This window comes from Athene noctua, chromosome 14 (assembly GCF_965140245.1).
Source record: "Athene noctua chromosome 14, bAthNoc1.hap1.1, whole genome shotgun sequence".
Lineage (NCBI taxonomy): Eukaryota > Metazoa > Chordata > Aves > Strigiformes > Strigidae > Athene > Athene noctua.
Window position 1 is genome coordinate 11100272 of NC_134050.1, and position 17051 is coordinate 11117322.

At 62.8% G+C, this 17051-nt stretch overlaps 2 protein-coding genes across 3 annotated transcripts in view; one reads left to right on the forward strand and one right to left on the reverse strand.

Moving 5' to 3' along the window:
• Positions 1-48: 48 nt before the first annotated feature.
• On the reverse strand, positions 49-8580 carry PLEKHG3 (pleckstrin homology and RhoGEF domain containing G3). The gene is made up of 17 exons (XM_074918327.1): positions 6322-8580; positions 5712-6031; positions 5507-5607; positions 5344-5413; positions 5215-5261; positions 4996-5146; positions 4017-4151; positions 3746-3928; positions 3575-3667; positions 3411-3497; positions 3258-3291; positions 3062-3169; positions 2851-2925; positions 2665-2703; positions 2535-2542; positions 2166-2426; positions 49-1819 (listed from the first exon to the last, which is right to left on the reverse strand). The coding sequence occupies exons 1-17, from the start codon at positions 6398-6400 to the stop codon at positions 359-361; spliced, it is 3252 nt and encodes a 1083-aa protein (XP_074774428.1). The 5' UTR covers positions 6401-8580; the 3' UTR covers positions 49-358.
• Positions 8581-10797: 2217 nt separating this feature from the next.
• NUP160 (nucleoporin 160) overlaps positions 10798-17051 on the forward strand; it is a 30031-nt gene continuing 23777 nt past the window's right edge. For both annotated transcript variants that reach the window (XM_074918318.1, XM_074918319.1), the window contains exons 1-5: positions 10798-11008; positions 11157-11367; positions 15035-15257; positions 15490-15568; positions 16395-16509. In XM_074918318.1, the coding sequence (XP_074774419.1) occupies positions 10806-11008; positions 11157-11367; positions 15035-15257; positions 15490-15568; positions 16395-16509 (831 nt within the window). In that variant the 5' untranslated portion in view covers positions 10798-10805. The remainder of the gene's footprint in view (positions 11009-11156; positions 11368-15034; positions 15258-15489; positions 15569-16394; positions 16510-17051) is intronic.

The window sequence follows — 17051 nt, forward strand, 5'->3', positions numbered from 1 at the left end:
CTCCTGGGGCCTCTGCACCCTAAGGTGTCCCTTCTCCCAGGTGAGCTGGGTGTCCATGGCGTGCCCCTTTTCCTGGGCAAGGTGGGGGTTCATGGGGTGCCCCTTCTTCCAGGTAGGTTGGAGGTCCACAGGGTGCTCCTTTTCCTGGGTGAGCTGGGCGTTCAGGGGGTGCCCCTTCTCCTGGGTAGGTTGGGTGTCCATGGGGCGCCCCTTCTCTTGGGCAAAATAAAAGTCCGTGGGGTGCCCCTTCTTCCAGATAGGTTGGGGGTCCACGGGGTGCCCCTTCTCCTGGGCGGCAGGTTGGGGGTCCATGCGGTGCTCCTTCTCCTGGGGTTTCACGGGACGCCCCTTCTACCCCCTAGCTGGTGGCATCAAGGGTCTGAAATTTCTGCCGCAGGTCCCTGACGAGGCCGTGGCGAGGGGGTGAGGGGGGCTCAGGGGTGTCGGGGGGCTCAGGGCAGCGCCGCCGATACTCCTCGGAGGCCTGGTAGGCTTTGCAGCGCTCCACCACCGCCTTCAAGCAGATCTTCTCCCGGGTGGTGGGTGAGCGGATCTGCACATAAGCAGGGGGCTCGGTGGGGACCGGCAGCCGCTCCAGCACTAGCACCCGCTGCCCAGCGCCCAGGGGGGCCTCTGCTGCCACCCACAACGCCCCATCGCTGCTGTGTCGTGCCGGTGCTGGCCCGGGGGTGCTGGGCCCCCCGCCTGCCTCTGCGCTCCGGCTCCGGCCACTGCCCCGCTCCTTCTCAGCTGGCCGGCCACCCCGGCACGGCCCTTCAGGCGCCGAGCGGCTGCGGCTCACCAGCGGGGGCCGTGGGGCACCGAAACGGGCACGAAGTTCCCGCACGTCGGGCCAGGTGAAGGGTTCGGCAGCGCTGGGGCTCGAGGGGCTGCGGGAGGCAGCTGGGGAGGAGGATACCGCCAGCCCCCCATCTTGTGGCACAGCCGTTGAGGGGGTGCTGGTACATGGGTCCCCTTCCTCTGGCTGGACCGGGGTGCTCCGGGCACCAGCACGGCGGCTCTTGATGCGGAGGCTGTATTGCCGTGCCAGCTGGTACACCTTGGTGCCGGGGTGCGGGGGGGTCAGCAGCAGCCGCGGTGGTGGCCCGGCCAGTGGCCCCTCACCCCTGGCACCCAGGTCATCCTCCTCAAGGATAAGCAGCGGCTCGGGGAGCTCCAGCCCATTTTCCTGGCGTGGCTCTGCCGGTGCTGCCTCGGGCCTTGCTGGCACCGGCTGGGCAGGGGGTTCGGGGCTCGCCGGGGGCCGGGGGAGACCGTTGAAGCGGCAGACAGAGCTTCGCACCAGCCCCTTGGGGATGAAGGAAAGGCTCTCGCGACGGCGGACGCTGAAGCTGGCATCCCGGTGCTCGGCGTGGCCGTAGTAGCTTTTGATCTTGTCGAGGAGCAGGCGGTCCCGGCTGGAGAGCACTGACTCCCGGCGGGCTCCAGGGAGGGGCTCGGGTGAGGGGATGGTGCTACGGGAACCCCCGGGCTCCCCAGCCTCGAGCTGGGGGCCACCATCCAGGCTGAGGGCACTGCCGCTGCGGCTAGCGGGCCTCCCCGCCGGCCCCTCCAGCGCCAGGCTGCTGCGGCGGGAGAAGCTGCCGCCGCCGCCGAACCGCTCAGCGATGACGCTGGCCTGGTCCAGCACCGAGGGTGGCAGGATGCTGCTGGCGGCTTCTTCCTCCTCCTCCTCTTCCTCCTCCTCACTGCTCAGCCCCTGCAAATCCTCCACAGCACGTTCTGGCTCCCCCTCCCCACCAGGCAGCACCGGTGCCGGGGTCCCCGCTGAGGATGGGGTTTTGGGTGCCCCCAGCCCCTCAGGGCGCTCCAAGGTGCTGCCAGCCTGCGGAGGGGTGGGTGGGTGGGTGCTGTGTCTCTCGGGACCCCCAGGCAGGGGCTGCGGGGCCGCACTGACCTTCTCGCAGCTCCCCGGCCCCCAGCTGCTCGGTCGTTTGGGTCCCTCCAGCGCTGGTGGGTGCCCCCCAGCCTGGGCAAGAGCAAATGTGGGGTGTCATGGGCTGTGGGGGAAACCCCCCAGCTGCTCCAAGCAGGACTGCGGCTGGAGGTGAGTCCTGGCCAAGCCACGGCTGAGGGTCCTGCAGCAGCCCCAAGAGGAACATGGGGTGCCCCAGGAGTGATGCAGGGTGCCCCAGGAGCAACACGGGGTGCCTTGGATAGCACTCTGCAGTGGGTGCCCTCCCCAGGGTTTGGGGGGCCCGGGCGGGTACCTGCTCATCCTGGGGTTCCACCGGTAGGTCCCCGGCCCTGGACAGCTCCTCCTGGCAGTCCTTGTCCAAAGCCACCTCCTCCTCTTCCTCCTCCTCCTCCTCTTCCTCCTCTGTCAGGCCCTCAGCCACCGCCCAGGCTCTGGGGTGCTGGGGGGGTTCCCCCACATCCAGAAGAGCCCCATCGCTGCCAGCGTGCTGCTCAGGGGCAAGCACCGGGCTCAGCGCCCTGTGCCCCCCCAGCAAGTGGCGTGCCAGGGTTGGGGAGCACCGGGCACCCCAATCTACCCTCTGCCCTGGCCTTACCTTGAGCCCTGCCAGCCAAGAGAGAGAAAAGCAGAGGTTAGGGAGGGGCAGCACCCCAAAATGCCCCCCTCCACAGCCCCCAGTCCCCCTCTGCCCACCCCACCCAGTGTGAGTGGTCATGCCGGCTCACCTTGCTCACTCAGCTGCCGCAGGATCTGCTTGGCGGGCTCTGCGAGGAGAAAGTGCCCATCCAAATCAGGTGACAGTGGCATCATCCCCATGTCCCCTAACCCGTCCTCAACACCACTAGCATCCCAAACCCAGCCCCCAGCCCCTCGCCCCAACTGGGGTTCCCACTCCCCACCAGTGTCTGCACCTGACTGCCTGCGCCCCGTGGGCCCGTGCAGCCGGTCTGGCAGTGTCTCTGCGCGGTCCCGGCACTGGAAGGGCTCTGAGAGGACAGGGACACCCGTCAGCGCTGGCACCCAGTGCCCACCATCCCCACAGGCATCAGTGTGACCCGGTGGTGGCTTCACCCTGGGGAAGGGACAGTGGCAGCAGGGACACTGGGGACATGAGGCTCTCACCAGACTGCCGGCGGCCCTGGCGCGGCTCGGCAGCGGCGTCACCCAGGGGCTGGCAGGACCAGCTCTTCTTCAGGCGGTCGGGGCTGCAGCGGGGCAGGCGCGGGGGACCTGCGGGCACAGGGGTGATGCTGGGGGATGGGGTGGGGGGGTACAAGAGAGGGCAGGGAGGGGACCGCAGGTCGCCGGTGGCACTCACAGAACAAATCCATCTCCAGGATGGCTTCTTTAGCCTGGGGTGGAGGAAGGATGGAGAAAGGCCGAGGGTGAAACTGGGGTCCAGCCACACCCTTCTCGCCATGTCAGGGGGGTCCCTGTTGCCAGCGTGGTGCCCACCCCCCTCCACCCTCACCTTCTGGGGGATGATGGCGTGGTGGTTCTCCAGGATGAGCCGCTTGATGTGGTGGGTCCACACACGCTTCTCCTCCACGCTTTTGGCCTGAGGGGGACAGGGAAGGTGGTGGGGCCGGGCAGGGGAGGGGTCCTTAGGGTGCCCCCCACCCCGTGCCCCCCTACCTGCAGGCTGTGTTGCTGCTTGCCGTGCTTGTAGTGAGCCAGGCTGAAGCAAAGCGAGTCCCGCGTGCTCTCGATCAGCATCAGCGAAGAGCACTGTGGGGAGAAGCCATCAGCACCCCCCAACCATGGGGGCACCCCGCACCGTGGCCCCCCCCCATCCCCAGCACCCACCGGGATGTGGCTCTTGTAGATGTAGTGGTCACCACGACGTTTGGTGATGAGGAGGGTCTTGTCGAAGAGGAAGACGGAGCGTTCATGGCGCACCCGCTGCACCCGGAAGGTGCCCTCCAGCACCAGCTCCCCGTAACTGGTCAGGTCTGGCCCCTTCCAGCCCAGCAGCAGCGACTGGATCTCCTGCACGGGCCCCCCAGGGACAGGTATGTCAGGTCACCCACTGCCGTGGTGCCCACCCGGTGCCACCTGCCATGTTGCTGGCACCGACCTGCTGGCGGATGGCGTGCTCATGCTTGCGCTTCATGTCGTTGATGTACCAGGCGACACAGGTCATGGTGTCGATGGCCTCCAGCACCACCTCATAGTCTTCACCTGACTTGTGCTCAAAGTGCTTGGCGATCTCCTGCCGGCAAAGGATGCCATGTCAGGGCAGCACCAATAGAGGTATGGTGCCCAGTGCCAGAGGTGTGCCATGCCAGCAATGTGTGCCACGCTGGGTGTGTGCATTGTGCCAGGGAAATGTGCCATGCTGAGTGCCTGTGCCATGTTGGCAAACTGGGCTGTGCCAGGGAAGGGCGCCCATGCCATGGCAGCGGCCTGGGCTGTGCAAGGGAGTCGTGCCGTGCCGGAAGCCTGCACCAGGCTGTGCCAAGTGCCTGCACTGTGCCATGAGCTCACGCCACGCTGGGTGCCTGTGCAATGCCAGGGGATCAGGCTGTGCCAGGGAGATGTGTCGTGTTGGGTGCCTGTGCTGTCTCCCAGACTGCGCCAAGTCTTAGACTGGCTCTGAGGAACTATTTCTCTGCAGAAGGGGCTGTTGGGCATTGGAATGGGCTGCCCAGGGCAGGGGGGGAGTCCCCATCCCTGGAGGGGTTTTAAGAGTCGGGTTGACCCAGCGCTGAGGGATCTGGTGGAGTTGGGAACAGTCAGTGTGAGGTTCCTGGTTGGACTGGAGGATCTTCAAGGGCTTTCCCGACTGAGATGATTCTGTGATCTGTGAAGGGCCCGTGGCGTGAGCTCACACCATGCCGAGTACCCAAGATGTGCCAGGGAAATGTGCTGTTCCAGGCACCCAGGCTGTGCCGGGTGCCTGTGCCACACCAGCTCCCTAAACTGTGCCAGGAACTCACACTCTGCCACATCCCCACACCACACCAGGCACCCTGACTGCACTGGGTGCCAGCACGCTGCTGGGTGCTCACGCCACACCGTGTCATATGCCCACACTGCGCCGGGTCCAGACTCACCTGGAGCAGCAAGTGGTACTTGAGGATCCTCTGGACGGGCTTGAGCAGGTAAGCGCCGAGGGGCAGCGCATGTCGCAGCCGGTCCTGGCACTCGCGGAGGAACCGAGCCTGCGGCTTGCTCCTCATGCACTCGGCCAGTGCCGCCACCGAGCTGTGGGCAGGGAGCAGGCTCAATGCCCTGCCCGTCCCCTGCCCACCTGCACCCCCCCAGCTACTCACCTGGGGTAGTTGTTGCAGTACTGGGTGTAGATGGCAAACTCCTGGCTCTGCGGGCAGCAGCAGCATGGTGAGAGTGCAGCACGGCCCCACACCCCCCACCACGGTGCCCCCCACTGTGCCCACCCTTACCCGGGTGACGAAGCAGACAGCCACGGCCACAGGGTCATTGGCGCAGCTCTCCAGGTTTTGCAGCAGGGTGCTAGGGGAGAAAGAGGGGACAGGGTGATGGCAAACCGCCCCCAGGGGTGGCACCGGCTGTGTCCCCCACCCTGGCAGCACCAGGAGCACCCACCTGCTGAGCTCGTAGATGTCCTCGATGTTGCCGAAAAGCGCGCTGACCTGCTCCGGCCGCAGCACTGGCTCCTCCGCATCGATGATCTTGCCTAGGTAACCCTGCCGGGCACCCGTGGTTGGCAGTTGCGGAACCGGTGCAACCACCCAGACCCCCCCCCCAAAAACCCCATCCGAGGGGTGTCCCCCCCTCTCTGAGCACTCACCTCCACGATGCTGCGCAGGTCACGGGCGTAGGTGCGCTCTGACTCCACGATCTCCAGCACCACCCGCCCCAGGTAGCTGGGCTCAGCTCCGGAGCTGCCAAAAGGTGCCAGGGGGTGCCCGCCACGGGCACCCGGCCACCCCCCCAGAGAAGCGTTGTTGTTGCTGTTACACAGCCCCTCGGCCCATGGCTCGGCCCCACCACCGGCTGGTTCCTCCATGGCACGGCTGGGCTCCAGCACCGGGCTCAGGGCAGGGCGCTGCAGGCAGGCGGGCACCGGCATGCCGGCATTCCCCGGCACCGGTGGGGCACAGAATGGGTCTGGGGGGGGAGAGAGGCGTGGTTAGGGGGTGTGAAGACCCCCCTGAGGTCTGGGAAGCGTTTGGGACTGAGGTGGGCTCATGCCCCCTATGGTGAAGACTTATAATCCCCTGGGGGTTGACCTGATGGCTGAACCCTCCAGACTGGCGGGTGCCAGCATCCCTGAACCCCCAAAACCCCCGGCTATGGATCAGCTGAGGCAGGATACGGCCCAGCTGGATACTGGCACAACCCACCGAGGCCTGCCACCCACCAGGGCCCTGAGATTTGGGGGTTCGCCTCCACCTTACCCCAGAGCCGGGCGATACGCCCCAGGAGTCGGGGGCCATGCTCCCAGAGGAGGAGGTGCCCCAGTGGGACCAGCGTCATTGCTGAGCCCCCACCTGCTGACACCCCACGCCGGGGCCATGCGTCACCGCCGCGCCCACGGGACACCTTCCTGGTGAGCTCAGCGCCAGCTCGCCCTTCCGGACTGCCGGTACCGTTGGCCGCTCCCCCGTGGCACCGAGATCCTCCCGTGTCACCGAAACCGCTCGGTGCCACTGAAACCGCTCGGTGCCACCCAACCCGTTGGGGCACCCGAAAACCAGGTGCTGGCGGCAAAACGTGCCGGAGCAGTGAGGGCTCACCGCTGTGCTTTGTGGCAGAGGGACAGTTTGCGGCAGGGCACCGAGCCTGCTCACCCCAGCAGGCGGGTGGCCCCAGGGACAGTGACCTTCAGCTAGGCCACGTGCCGGCGGCGGGGCTGCCCGAGCCCCCCGGCACTGGGGGTGCCGGCACCCAACCGGTCAGGCCGGTTCCCGCCTGCTCCTCCCCGCACCCACCGTGCTGCATGGCTGCCGTCCCGCCACTGCCTTCCCCATGGCTTTCCCGTACAAGCCAGAAGCCCCCCAAAAACCCACCGTGGTGCTCTCCAAGCAGAGCCCAGCCCCACATCCCCAGGCTGTGCCCCAGCCCGGGCCCCCAGGTGCTGGCACAGCTGGCTCTGCTGTGGGGTACCGCAGCACTGGGTGATATGGGGAGCAGCCCCCCCAAACTCCAAATCCTTCAGCCTTGCCCCAGCCCCACGGCCACCTCAGCCAGAGGGGACACAGCTCCACGGGCAGCCTGTACCACCGGGGACAGCAGACCCCAAGCAGCCACCCCCAGCAGGGTCCGACCCCCATTCCCACCCATGACCAGGTCCCTCCTGGGGGACAAAAGGGGACACCCGAGTGGCACTGGGACGGGGGGCAGACAGGGGCACAGCTGCCCCATGGCTGCTATGGGGTGCTGGCACCCCGATGCCCATGGGGGCTCCCCCACATGATGCCCAGCCGGGGATTTGTGGCCACCGCCACCCGTCCCCGAAGGCCACCCCCGGCCACCCTAATCCGCTCAGCACGCCGGGATTACGGCGCCGGCCCCACGTCACAGGGACAGCGGCCACTCGGCCACCACTGGCCCGCCCCACAGGGCAGGGGGGGTTTATCCTCTTACCCCCCCAGTGCCACCGCGGTCCAGCCAGAGCTCCCGGGCTCCCGCCTCCTCTGGGTGGGGATTAACCCTGACCTTCACCCCTGGCTGCGCCCCCTGACTCCCCCCAAGCTGGGGGCTGCCAGACCCCCTGTGCACCCCCAGCTCTGCCATGGGGGACAGGAGAGCCCCTCGGGCTGGATGTGGCCCCTGGGTGCTGCTGGCGGCACAGGCAAGGACATCGGGGAGCTGCTGCCTGCCTCTGGCACGGTGGGTCCCCAAAACTCCCCAGCTGGGGGAAACCGAGGCAGGGGCGGGGGTTGTGCCGAGACGCCAGTGCTGGCGTGAGGGAGGTGGGATTTTCTCCCCACCGTGGGATCGCCGGCCTGGTTGCACATTCCTGAGCGGGAGACGGGGCATGAGGCACGGCCCACGGCGCTTTCCCAGGGCCCCGGCACAGCACGCCAGGAGAGGAGAGGGCGGGCAGGCCGGGGGTGCTGGCTCGGGCAGTCGGCCGAGCGGGGTCGGAGGAGAGCCAGCCTGGCGGAGCCATATAAGGGAAGGCGGTTCACCATTTCCAGGCATTTTCCAGGATCCCAGCGGCCCTGGGAAGCGGGGAAGGTCGCTGCCGCCTCCAGCCCAGCTGCCATGGCTCGGCGCGGCTGTCGCTCCCGGCCCCGGCTGGCACCGCCGGTGCCCGGCGGGCACAAGCTGGGTGCTGGCACTCCTGCTCGCGGCATCGCGGTGCTGCAAGGTGGGCCGGCACGACGGGGATCCCCGTGCCGCAGCAGGGTGACCCCCACACCACGGCACCCACGACACTGTAACCGGGCGGAACCAGAGCCCGTGCCAGCAGTGCCGCACTCCCAGGACCCTGCGGGGCTGCCAAAGCCTCTTAGTGCCGAGTTCCCGTGGTGGCCCGTGTGGCCAGCAGCCACCTAATCCCACCAGAGGGGTGCAGGGCACCCCCCAAACCACCCGTGGCTGGGGGTCCCGGTGTGGTACCCCCATCCCAGCCCCCCATTCCACTCCCGGGGGTCACCCTACGTGCCGCAGTCTCTGTCCTGCACTCCCTGGCTGGGCCTGGGGTCCCCCCCGGCACATAGCTGCCTGCCCTGGCTCCCAGCACCCCCCAGGACCCACGGCCCTGCCCCACAGCTCACCAGGACCCTCCACCCCCATGCTCCCTCCAGCACCCACAGCTCCTGCCCAACTGGGACCCATGGCCCTGGGCACCCCAGGATCCACGGCTCCCACCCCACTGGGACCCACAGCTCCTGCCCCACTGAGACACAAGGCACTGGCCCCACTGGCACCCACAGTGCCGGGCATCCCGGGACCCACGGCTCCCCGTCCCACCAGCACCCTCAGCACTGAGCACTCCAGGCCCCACGGCTCCCGCCCCACCGGGACCCACGGATCCGGCTCCACTGGGATGTAATGGCTCCCACGCCACTGGCACCCACAGCACCGGGCACCCCCACGACTCACGGCGCCTGCTCCACCGAGACCCACGGCTCCCACACCACCACCCCCCCCCCCGGGGCCGGGCACCCCCGGGGACCCCCGGCTCCCACCCCACCGGGACCCCCACAACTCCTGTTCCACCGGGGCCGCCACGTCCTTCTCCACCGGGACCGACAGCTCGCTCCCTCGCGGGGACCCCGGACGCCGCACACGTCGTGTCCCGCTCCCGCCGGCGCGCCCCGTCCCCGCGCGCCCCCGTTCCCGCCGCCCGCGCGCCCCGGGCCGGACTCACCGCACACCCCCGTTCCCGCCGCCGCCGCCGCCCCGGCACGGCCGTGCCCGCAGGAAGCGGCGGGAGAGCCCCGGGGGCGGGGACTGCGGCCGCCCCGCCCGGGCTGTCGGGCTGCTCCGGCATCGCCCCGACCCCCCTCCCGCTCCCGGACACGGTCCCGGAGCCTCCGGTCCCGGCACTGCCCCGGAGAGACGGCGTGGGGGGAGCTCGCACCCACCGGGGCACCCCGTAGGGTCCCTGCCCGAGGGGACACGAACACCCTACGGGGTCCCCACCAAACGGACAGAGAGCCCCCAGGTGCCACTGGCCACAGGGCCACCACGACCACGGGGCAGATGTGGGGGACGGGGAGCAAGATACCACACCCCCCCCGCCTCCACCTCGGGGCCGGGGGGTTCGCCCAGCGTCCCCTCCCTCACGGTCCCCTCGCCTGCGCCCGGCACCGCGCCGCCTCTGCCATGACACCTGAGCCCCGAAAGCCAGCTGGCACCATCCGTGGGTCCCGCAGCAGCCTGGGGGTGCTTCGACCCCCCCAAAGAAAACAGGGGGGTGGCCGGAGCCCCCAGCCCACCCGCGGCACCCCGGCGCCCACGACACCTGTGCCGCCACCAGAATGGGGCCATTCTGCAGGCAGTGGCCTTGTGCCGCCGGCGCTGGGCTCGGCTCAAAGGCAGGATTGTTTAGGGCCAGCCGGGCCCCCGGCACCGATGCCACGCGGCGTCATGGGCCAGTGGGCCAGTGGGGCTGTGGGGGTCCTCGTCGCCCCTGCCGGCACGTGCTCTGCCAGCAGCCTGGCCCCGGCGTGCCTGGCACCCACCGCGCCGTGTCCCCCCAGGGCAGGGGGGTGCCAGCTCCTTCGCCAGGGCTGAGGTGTGGGGGAACAGGCGGGTGCTGGAGGGAACAGGCACGGCACCCCCTCTGCTTGCCCTCTCCCCAGACCCTCTCCTCTCCTCTCCCCAGACTCTCTCTCCCCAAACCCTTCTTTCACAAACACCACTGCCAAACCCTCTCCCCAACCCCCCCCCCCATTCCTTTCCCATCACCTTCTCCCAGGATCAGACCCCCTTCAAGCCCCTCTCCCCAATCCTCCCCCCCTTCCCCTCTCCCCAGACCTCCCCACTCCCCTCCCTGAACCCCCCTCCCCAGACACTCTCCCTAGACCCCTCTTCCATGACCCTCTCCCCAGAGCTCCCTTTTCCCATAAATCCTCCCCTTTCCCTCTCCCCAGATCCCCTCTCCCCAAACCCTCCCTCCCCAGCCCCCCCAGCCCCTCTCCCCACATCCCCCTGCCCAGCCCCCTCTTCCCAGACCCTCCTCTTCCCATAAACCCTTCCCTTTCCTTCCTCCTAGACCCCCTCTCCCCAAATCTCCCCCCATATCCCCTCCCCAGACCCTCTCTCCACCCCCTTCCCTCTCCCCATATCCCCCCATATCCCCCCACACCGCCCGCCCACCAGGGGGCGCCGCAACACGCCCCCAGCCCCGCCCCTCCCCGTCACCCCCCGCGCCTCCCTTTCCCGTGATGCCCCGCGCGGGCGAAGCGGGAAGGCGGCCGACAAGATGGCGGCGGGCTTAGCGGAGCGGAGCTGCCTGGAGCTGAACGTGGCGGCTCGGGGCCCCCCGCGGCGGGTTCAGGAGGTGGTTTTTACCCCCCCGGGGACGGCTCCGCTCCCCGCCGGTCGCTATGGGGACAGCGCGGGGGGGTTCTGCTACCAGGAGAGCGGGCAGCTCGCCGCTGTCACTAGGAACCGCTTCGTGAGGTGGTGAGTGCGGGCCCGGGGGCAGGCCCGGTCGCGGAGGGGGGCTTCCAGGCCCGGTTGGACCCCCCCGAACTTGTGGCAGTTTCACTCTCTGCTTTTCCCCTCCGCCTGTTCCTGCCATCCTCACGCTTTCCCCGGTTTCTTCCCTCAGGACCACATCGGGAGACACGGTGGAGCTGGTGGAGGAATCTCTGGACGTTAACCTGCTGAACAACGCCGTCCGCTTCCGCATCCAGGGCTGCCCGTTTCTCCCGGGCGGCGTGCACCTCTGCGAGGTGCAGAGCCACTTGGTCGTCCTACTGATCACCGGGCAGACGGTGCATCGCCTCCTCCTGCCGCATCCCGCCCGCATGTACCGCAGCGTGAGTACCGGGGTGCTCTGCTCCCCGCCTCGGACCGTCACCAGCCCCCGTCCTGCCCCTCAGGAACCCTCAGGGAAGCCTGAAGCGCACTGCAAAATAGCAAAGGCCTTGGTGTGCTTCTCAGCGAGGGCACAAAGTGCTGTTTCCTACCTGTATTGCTTTTGGCCAGGACAGTTAATTTTAGCTGTGACCAAATTAATTTTGGCCGTGACCACGTTAATTTTGGTGGGGATGGGGTTAATTTTCATTATAATAATTTATGTGGCGGCATGTTTTGGATTTGTGAATTAGTTTTTGCTCAGTGTTTGCACAGCCTTAAGCTCGCATCTGTTTCTCAGTCTGCTCACCTCGTGTGAATGGATTTGGGGGTGTGTGGTGGTCTGGGAGGGGGCACAACCAGACAGTTGACCTGAACTAACCAAAAGGATCTTCCTTGCCTTATAACATCATGCTCAGCAATAAGAGGGAAAAGGGAGTTTTTGGGGGGGTTAGCCATCTTTGGCCTGGGAACTGGCTTGGGAGTTGGTCTATCCAGACTTTGTGTCCCTTGTTCTCTCTTCTTCTGCTTGTTCTTCACTTAAGCAACTTTTTTTTTTTCTTATCTTGACCCCCAAGTTTTTGTGCTTTTATTTTTCCCTTCCTCTTCTCCCATCCCACTTGGGAGGGAGTGATTGAGCAGCCGTGTGCTGGTGACAGTCAAAGTGGCTTCACAAAGGGCAAACTGTGCCTGACAAATCTGGTGGCCTTCTACAATGAGGTTACAGTACTGGTGGATAAGGGAAGAGCAACTGATGTCGTCTACCTGGATTTGTGCAAAGCTTTTGATGCTGTCCCACACGACATCCTTGTCTCTAAATTGGAGAGACATGGATTTGATAGGTGGACCACTTGGTGGATGAGGAATTGGCTGGTCACGCTCAAGAGTTGGGATCAAGGGCTCCGTGTCCAAATGAAGAGTGGTGATGAGTGACGTTCCTCAGGGGTGGGGGTTGGCACTGGCACTGGCACTGTTTAACACCTCTGTTGGGGACATGGACAGTGGGATTGAGGCATGTTCCCACCAGCACCGAGCTGTGTGGTGCAGCTGATGTGCCATCCCCATGGACCTGGACAGGCTGGAGAGCGGGGAACGTGCAAACCTCATGGAGTTCAACAAGGCCAAGTGCAAGGTCCTGCCCATGGTCAGGGCAATCCCCAGCACAAACCCAGACTGGGCGAGGCGTGGCTGGAGAGCAGCCCCGAGGAGGAGGAGTTGGGGGTGTTGGTGGGTGTAAAGCTGCCTGTGAGCCAGCAATGTGAGCTGGCAGCCCAGAAAGCCACCCCTGTGCTGGGCTGCACCCAGAGCAGTGTGGGTAGCAGGGCGAGGGGGGGATTCTCCCCCTCTGCTCCGCTCTTGGGAGACCCCCCTGCAGTGCTGGGTCCAGCTCTGGGGGCACCAACAGCAGAAGGACACAGACCTGCTCAAGCGGGGCCAGAGGAGGCCACGGAGATGCTCGGGGGGGCTGGAGGCCCCCCCTGTGAGGACAGGCTGAGAGAGTTGGGGGGGTTCAGCTGGAGAAGAGAAGGCTCCGGGGAGACCTTAGAGAGGCCTCCCAGGACTGAAAGGGGCTACAGGAAAGGGGGGAGGGACTCTTGATCAAGGGGGGTGTAGGGATAGGACAAGGGGTAATGGGTTTAAACTGAAAGAGGGGAGATTTAGACGAGATCTAAGGAAGAAATTCTTCCCTGTGAGGGTGGTGAGGCCCTGGCACAGGCTGCCCAGAGAAGCTGTGGCTGCCCCCTCCTGGAAGGGTTCCAGGCCAGGTTGGACGGGGCTTTGGGCAACCTGGGCTAGTGGAAGGTGTCCCTGCCCAGGGCAGGGGGACGGGACTAGATGATCTTTAAGGTACCTTCCCACCCAAACCAGTCTGTGATTCTGTGATTAACCCCCAACACCGCTCTGACATGGGGCTTCACACAAGCCCTGTTGTCACCATTGTGCCCATGTCATGTGGGCTGCCTGTAGAAACACTGGAGGTGAGCTACTGATGAGTATGAAGCTCGACTTTTCCTGAGCCCTTTCCAGTTGAGTTGAGCAGGCCATATACTGGTTTTGACTGGGATGAGGTTGGTTTTCTTGACAGCAGTTCACGTGGTGCCTTGTGGCAGATCTGTGACCAAAGCGGAGTTGGGGACACACCGCTGCTCGAGATGTCGCTGATCAGTGCATGCACAGCACTGAGGGCTTCTCTGTTTCTTACTTTGCCCCCAAAACAAGCTGGCTGTGGTGGACAGGAGGCTGGGAGGGGGCACAACTGGGACAGCGAGGGGACAGTCCTGTCCTGTCCTGTGCTGTGACACGGCAGGGATGGAATTGGGACAGGTGATGGTTGCTCCGCTCCTGGCTGAGCATCAAGGCTGCTTGGAGGAGGTGGTGAGGGGATTGCCTTGGCACCACTCAGTTTGGTTTTATTTTCTTTTTCCTTTTCTTATTAAATCATCTTTACCTTGACCCACATGTTTTTGCTGCTCCTGTTCACCCATGGGGCCCATGGCTGGTGATAGTTACCTGCCAGCTGGGTCAGTCCACCACGACCAATCTGTTCCAGAGCTCTGTGGTGGGGATTTGTCCCCTGCACTGGAACCCTCCGGTATTTCTGGAGGTGCAGACCTGGAGTCCGTCAGACTCTCCTGAGTGTTGGCGAAAATAGCGCTTTAGTTTCTTGCTCTCCAAACTTTTCTAGTTAAATGTCTTTATAGATGTTATAAACTGATAAACTCCCAAGATTCTTGACCAGATACAGCAGGGGTGTTCATCAGTGTGGAAGTGAAAACTGCTGGAGAAAAGAGTTGGATAGGGAAAGCAAGCTGGAAATTTCTCACTTTATTTGGGATGTACTCAGACCACTTCCAGGGGAGGCATCAGACTAGCAGAATTTGCCCCAAAGCTGAGGGTGTTTCACATTGGTGAATAGGACTCTGATTTTGGTGAAAATTGGTGATGTAACCTGAAACGAGGCTTGGAGGTTGGAGGTGGCTCTGCCAGCAGTCCTGGGGCCTGGTCTTGTGACAGTGGGGACAAAATAACCTTAGGATGTCAGGACTGAGTGCTTTGGAGGGAGGCATGCCTGTGTTTGCAACTTCCCCTCTGTATGCAGCAAGGTATAGAATCTTTATTTCACATGGAAGATGGATCTTATGCAAAGTTGACATCACATTTACCCCCTTGCTGTGACTTTGTCTTCTCACGTCTGCTTCTGGTGTGTCTTGTCAGGTCCCTTTCCTCTCTTGGAGAGCTCATCCAGTTCCAAACAGCTTTCCCAAGGGACGACGCTGTGCTATTGCAGAGCTGCTCTTCACAGGGCTCATTACCAGCGTTTTGCTACAAGCTGTCTTGAAGCAGCTAATGGACTCCAGGTCTCCTCTGGGGGTGTTACAGTATAAGGGAGAACATGAACATTCTGCTAGAAAATTGCAGGATTTGAAATCCCTTTCCTATCTGCTTGTAAAGAGCAGTGGTTGTGGGTTAACAGTAAGGGTAAAAGGAGGGGTAGTTGTGAGAGTTCTTACCAGAAAAAACCTTTTTATCAAGTAGCAGCATCGCAGCTGCTGTTCCACAGTTTTTTTTCTCTTGTGCCTTGCATATGTGTGCTCAGGATTTGTCCTCTCTGCTATTTCCCTCCTCCAGGAGCTGATAACAGAGAGCCAAATGCAGTCCGTGTTTACAGATATCGGCAAAATCAACTTCAGAGATCCCGTGAATTACTACGTGATTCCCAGCGTGCCGGGCCTGGCGTCTAATTCGGTCGCCTCGGCTGCATGGCTTAGCAGCGAGGGGGAGGCTCTCTTCGCTCTGCCCTCTGCTTCGGGGGGGATCTTCGTCCTTAAGCTGCCTCCTCACGACGCGCCTGGTAAGGAACGGGGTCAGGCGGCCTCCTCACACCCACCTCTGCAAAACGCCACGCAGTGTGGCATCCCGTCTTTGAACGGTGGTTGATTTTGTCTTTTTGATATCTGTGTCATACAAATTCCCCCACACAAAAGCCCTTTTATGTCGTGCCTGCAAAGCCCCTCGCTGGTGGCAGTAAATATTTTGTTAACGAGTACTCAATATATTTCTTAATATCACTTTTATTCTGAAAGGAACGGTTTCAGTTGTGGAATTGAAGCAGAGCTCAGTGGTGCAGCGTTTCCTTACCGGTTGGATGCCAACTGCCATCAGGTTAGTGTCTGGTGATAAAGAAGTGGAACTAATTTTGTCTTTTTGATTCCCTTACCTAGAGTTTCTAGCTGAAGTCAAAGAGAGACGAGTCAGCATCTATAAATACTCTGCCAGAAAAAGTTAACTGGCTCACAGGACCCATCGCAGTATGGAAGTTGGGACTTGAATGCTGGATTAGTTCATCTTAATGGGGTCCTGCTGACTGTGTGTCTGTGTCTACAAATATTCTATTTAGTAATTGGCCTCCAAGGATTTGCCCAGGATGTGGCTCGCAGCCAGCGTAGATTAAGGATTACAACAGTTGTATGTTCTTGCCCTTGTCCTGAAACGTCAGGCTTGTTCCCGACGGGCAGAGGTTACGTGTGGATGACACGGATGCTCTGTGTGCAGATGGGGCTCAGTGTTGAGTTGTAACCATTACGGTTTTGTAGAGCACAGAATGAAGTTCTGCCCCCTGTTACTTGGAAATGGGAGCGAATCCCCTGATTTCCTGCTGACTTGGACCATCCATGGTGCATTGCTTGGGGCTGGTGGGATCTTTCCTTCCGTCTGGATCCTTTGCCCATGTTCTGCAAGCTGTAGGCTAGGGAAGCCAGGGATGTGCTTTGGCTCTGCCAGAGCAGGTGAACAACTGGGTGTTACTGGTATGCTGAGCTCCTCTGTGCCTCAGACACTGACCCGCACAGCACTGAAACACTGCGCTCTCCTCCTGCTGTCACACCCCTGATTTATTTCTTTTTAAGGGGCAATAGAAACCCCGTGCCTTGGATCTATGCACTAGCCTTGATTTTATTTTAAACCATTGAAATAAACTCTGTATTTTCAGAGGTGACTGTGGCCCATCAGACCTGCCTATCAGCCTCTCTGTTCACTGCCTGGATCATGATGCCTTTCTCTTTGCTCTCTGCCAGGACCACAAACTTCGGATGTGGTCCTATAAGGTGAGCAAGGCCTGCGTTCGCAGCGGTAGCATCTTCCATCGCTGCTCAGGTGACAGTCTGAGGCTTAAGGAACGAAAACCGAGTGATTGGCATAGATCTGATCTGCTGTTAAATTGTCACTGAACGAACTTCTGCATGCTGGGATTCAGGGCAGTTTGTGAAAATTGTTGCGGCGTGTGTTCGTAGCCACGTTTGGGAAGTGGGTGGTGGGCCTTCTAGGTGACAAAGCCTCATGCGTAGGGTAAGAGTCAATATTTGGTGATTTACAAATGTATTGGAGTGTTCAGGAAGGCAGGCAGGAGTGCTCCAAGGGCTGAGGAGGCACACCAAATGGATTTTCTACTGCTTTAATGGTAATAAGAGTGTCTTTCTAACGTGACTGCTTGTCAACAAGAAGTTAATAAAAGCCTCTGCTTGCTGCGTGCCACTTGCTCCAAATATCAGTGCCAAAGCTAATCGACCAGCACAACTGCTTTCACGGCTCATCTGCCCTGGAATGTGTTCTGGGAGGGAGGGGAAGCTTTATCATCCATGCCTGGGCT

Coding starts and splice junctions, on each gene's coding strand:
- PLEKHG3 (XM_074918327.1), bottom strand. CDS start 6,400: ATGACGCTGGTCCCACTGGGGCACCTCCTCCTCTGGGAGCATGGCCCC. Junction 3,929..4,016: donor AGCACGCCATCCGCCAGCAG/GTCGGTGCCAGC, acceptor GGGCCCGTGCAG/GAGATCCAGTCGCTGCTGCT. Junction 2,926..3,061: donor CCAGGGCCGCCGGCAGTCTG/GTGAGAGCCTCA, acceptor CTGTCCTCTCAG/AGCCCTTCCAGTGCCGGGAC.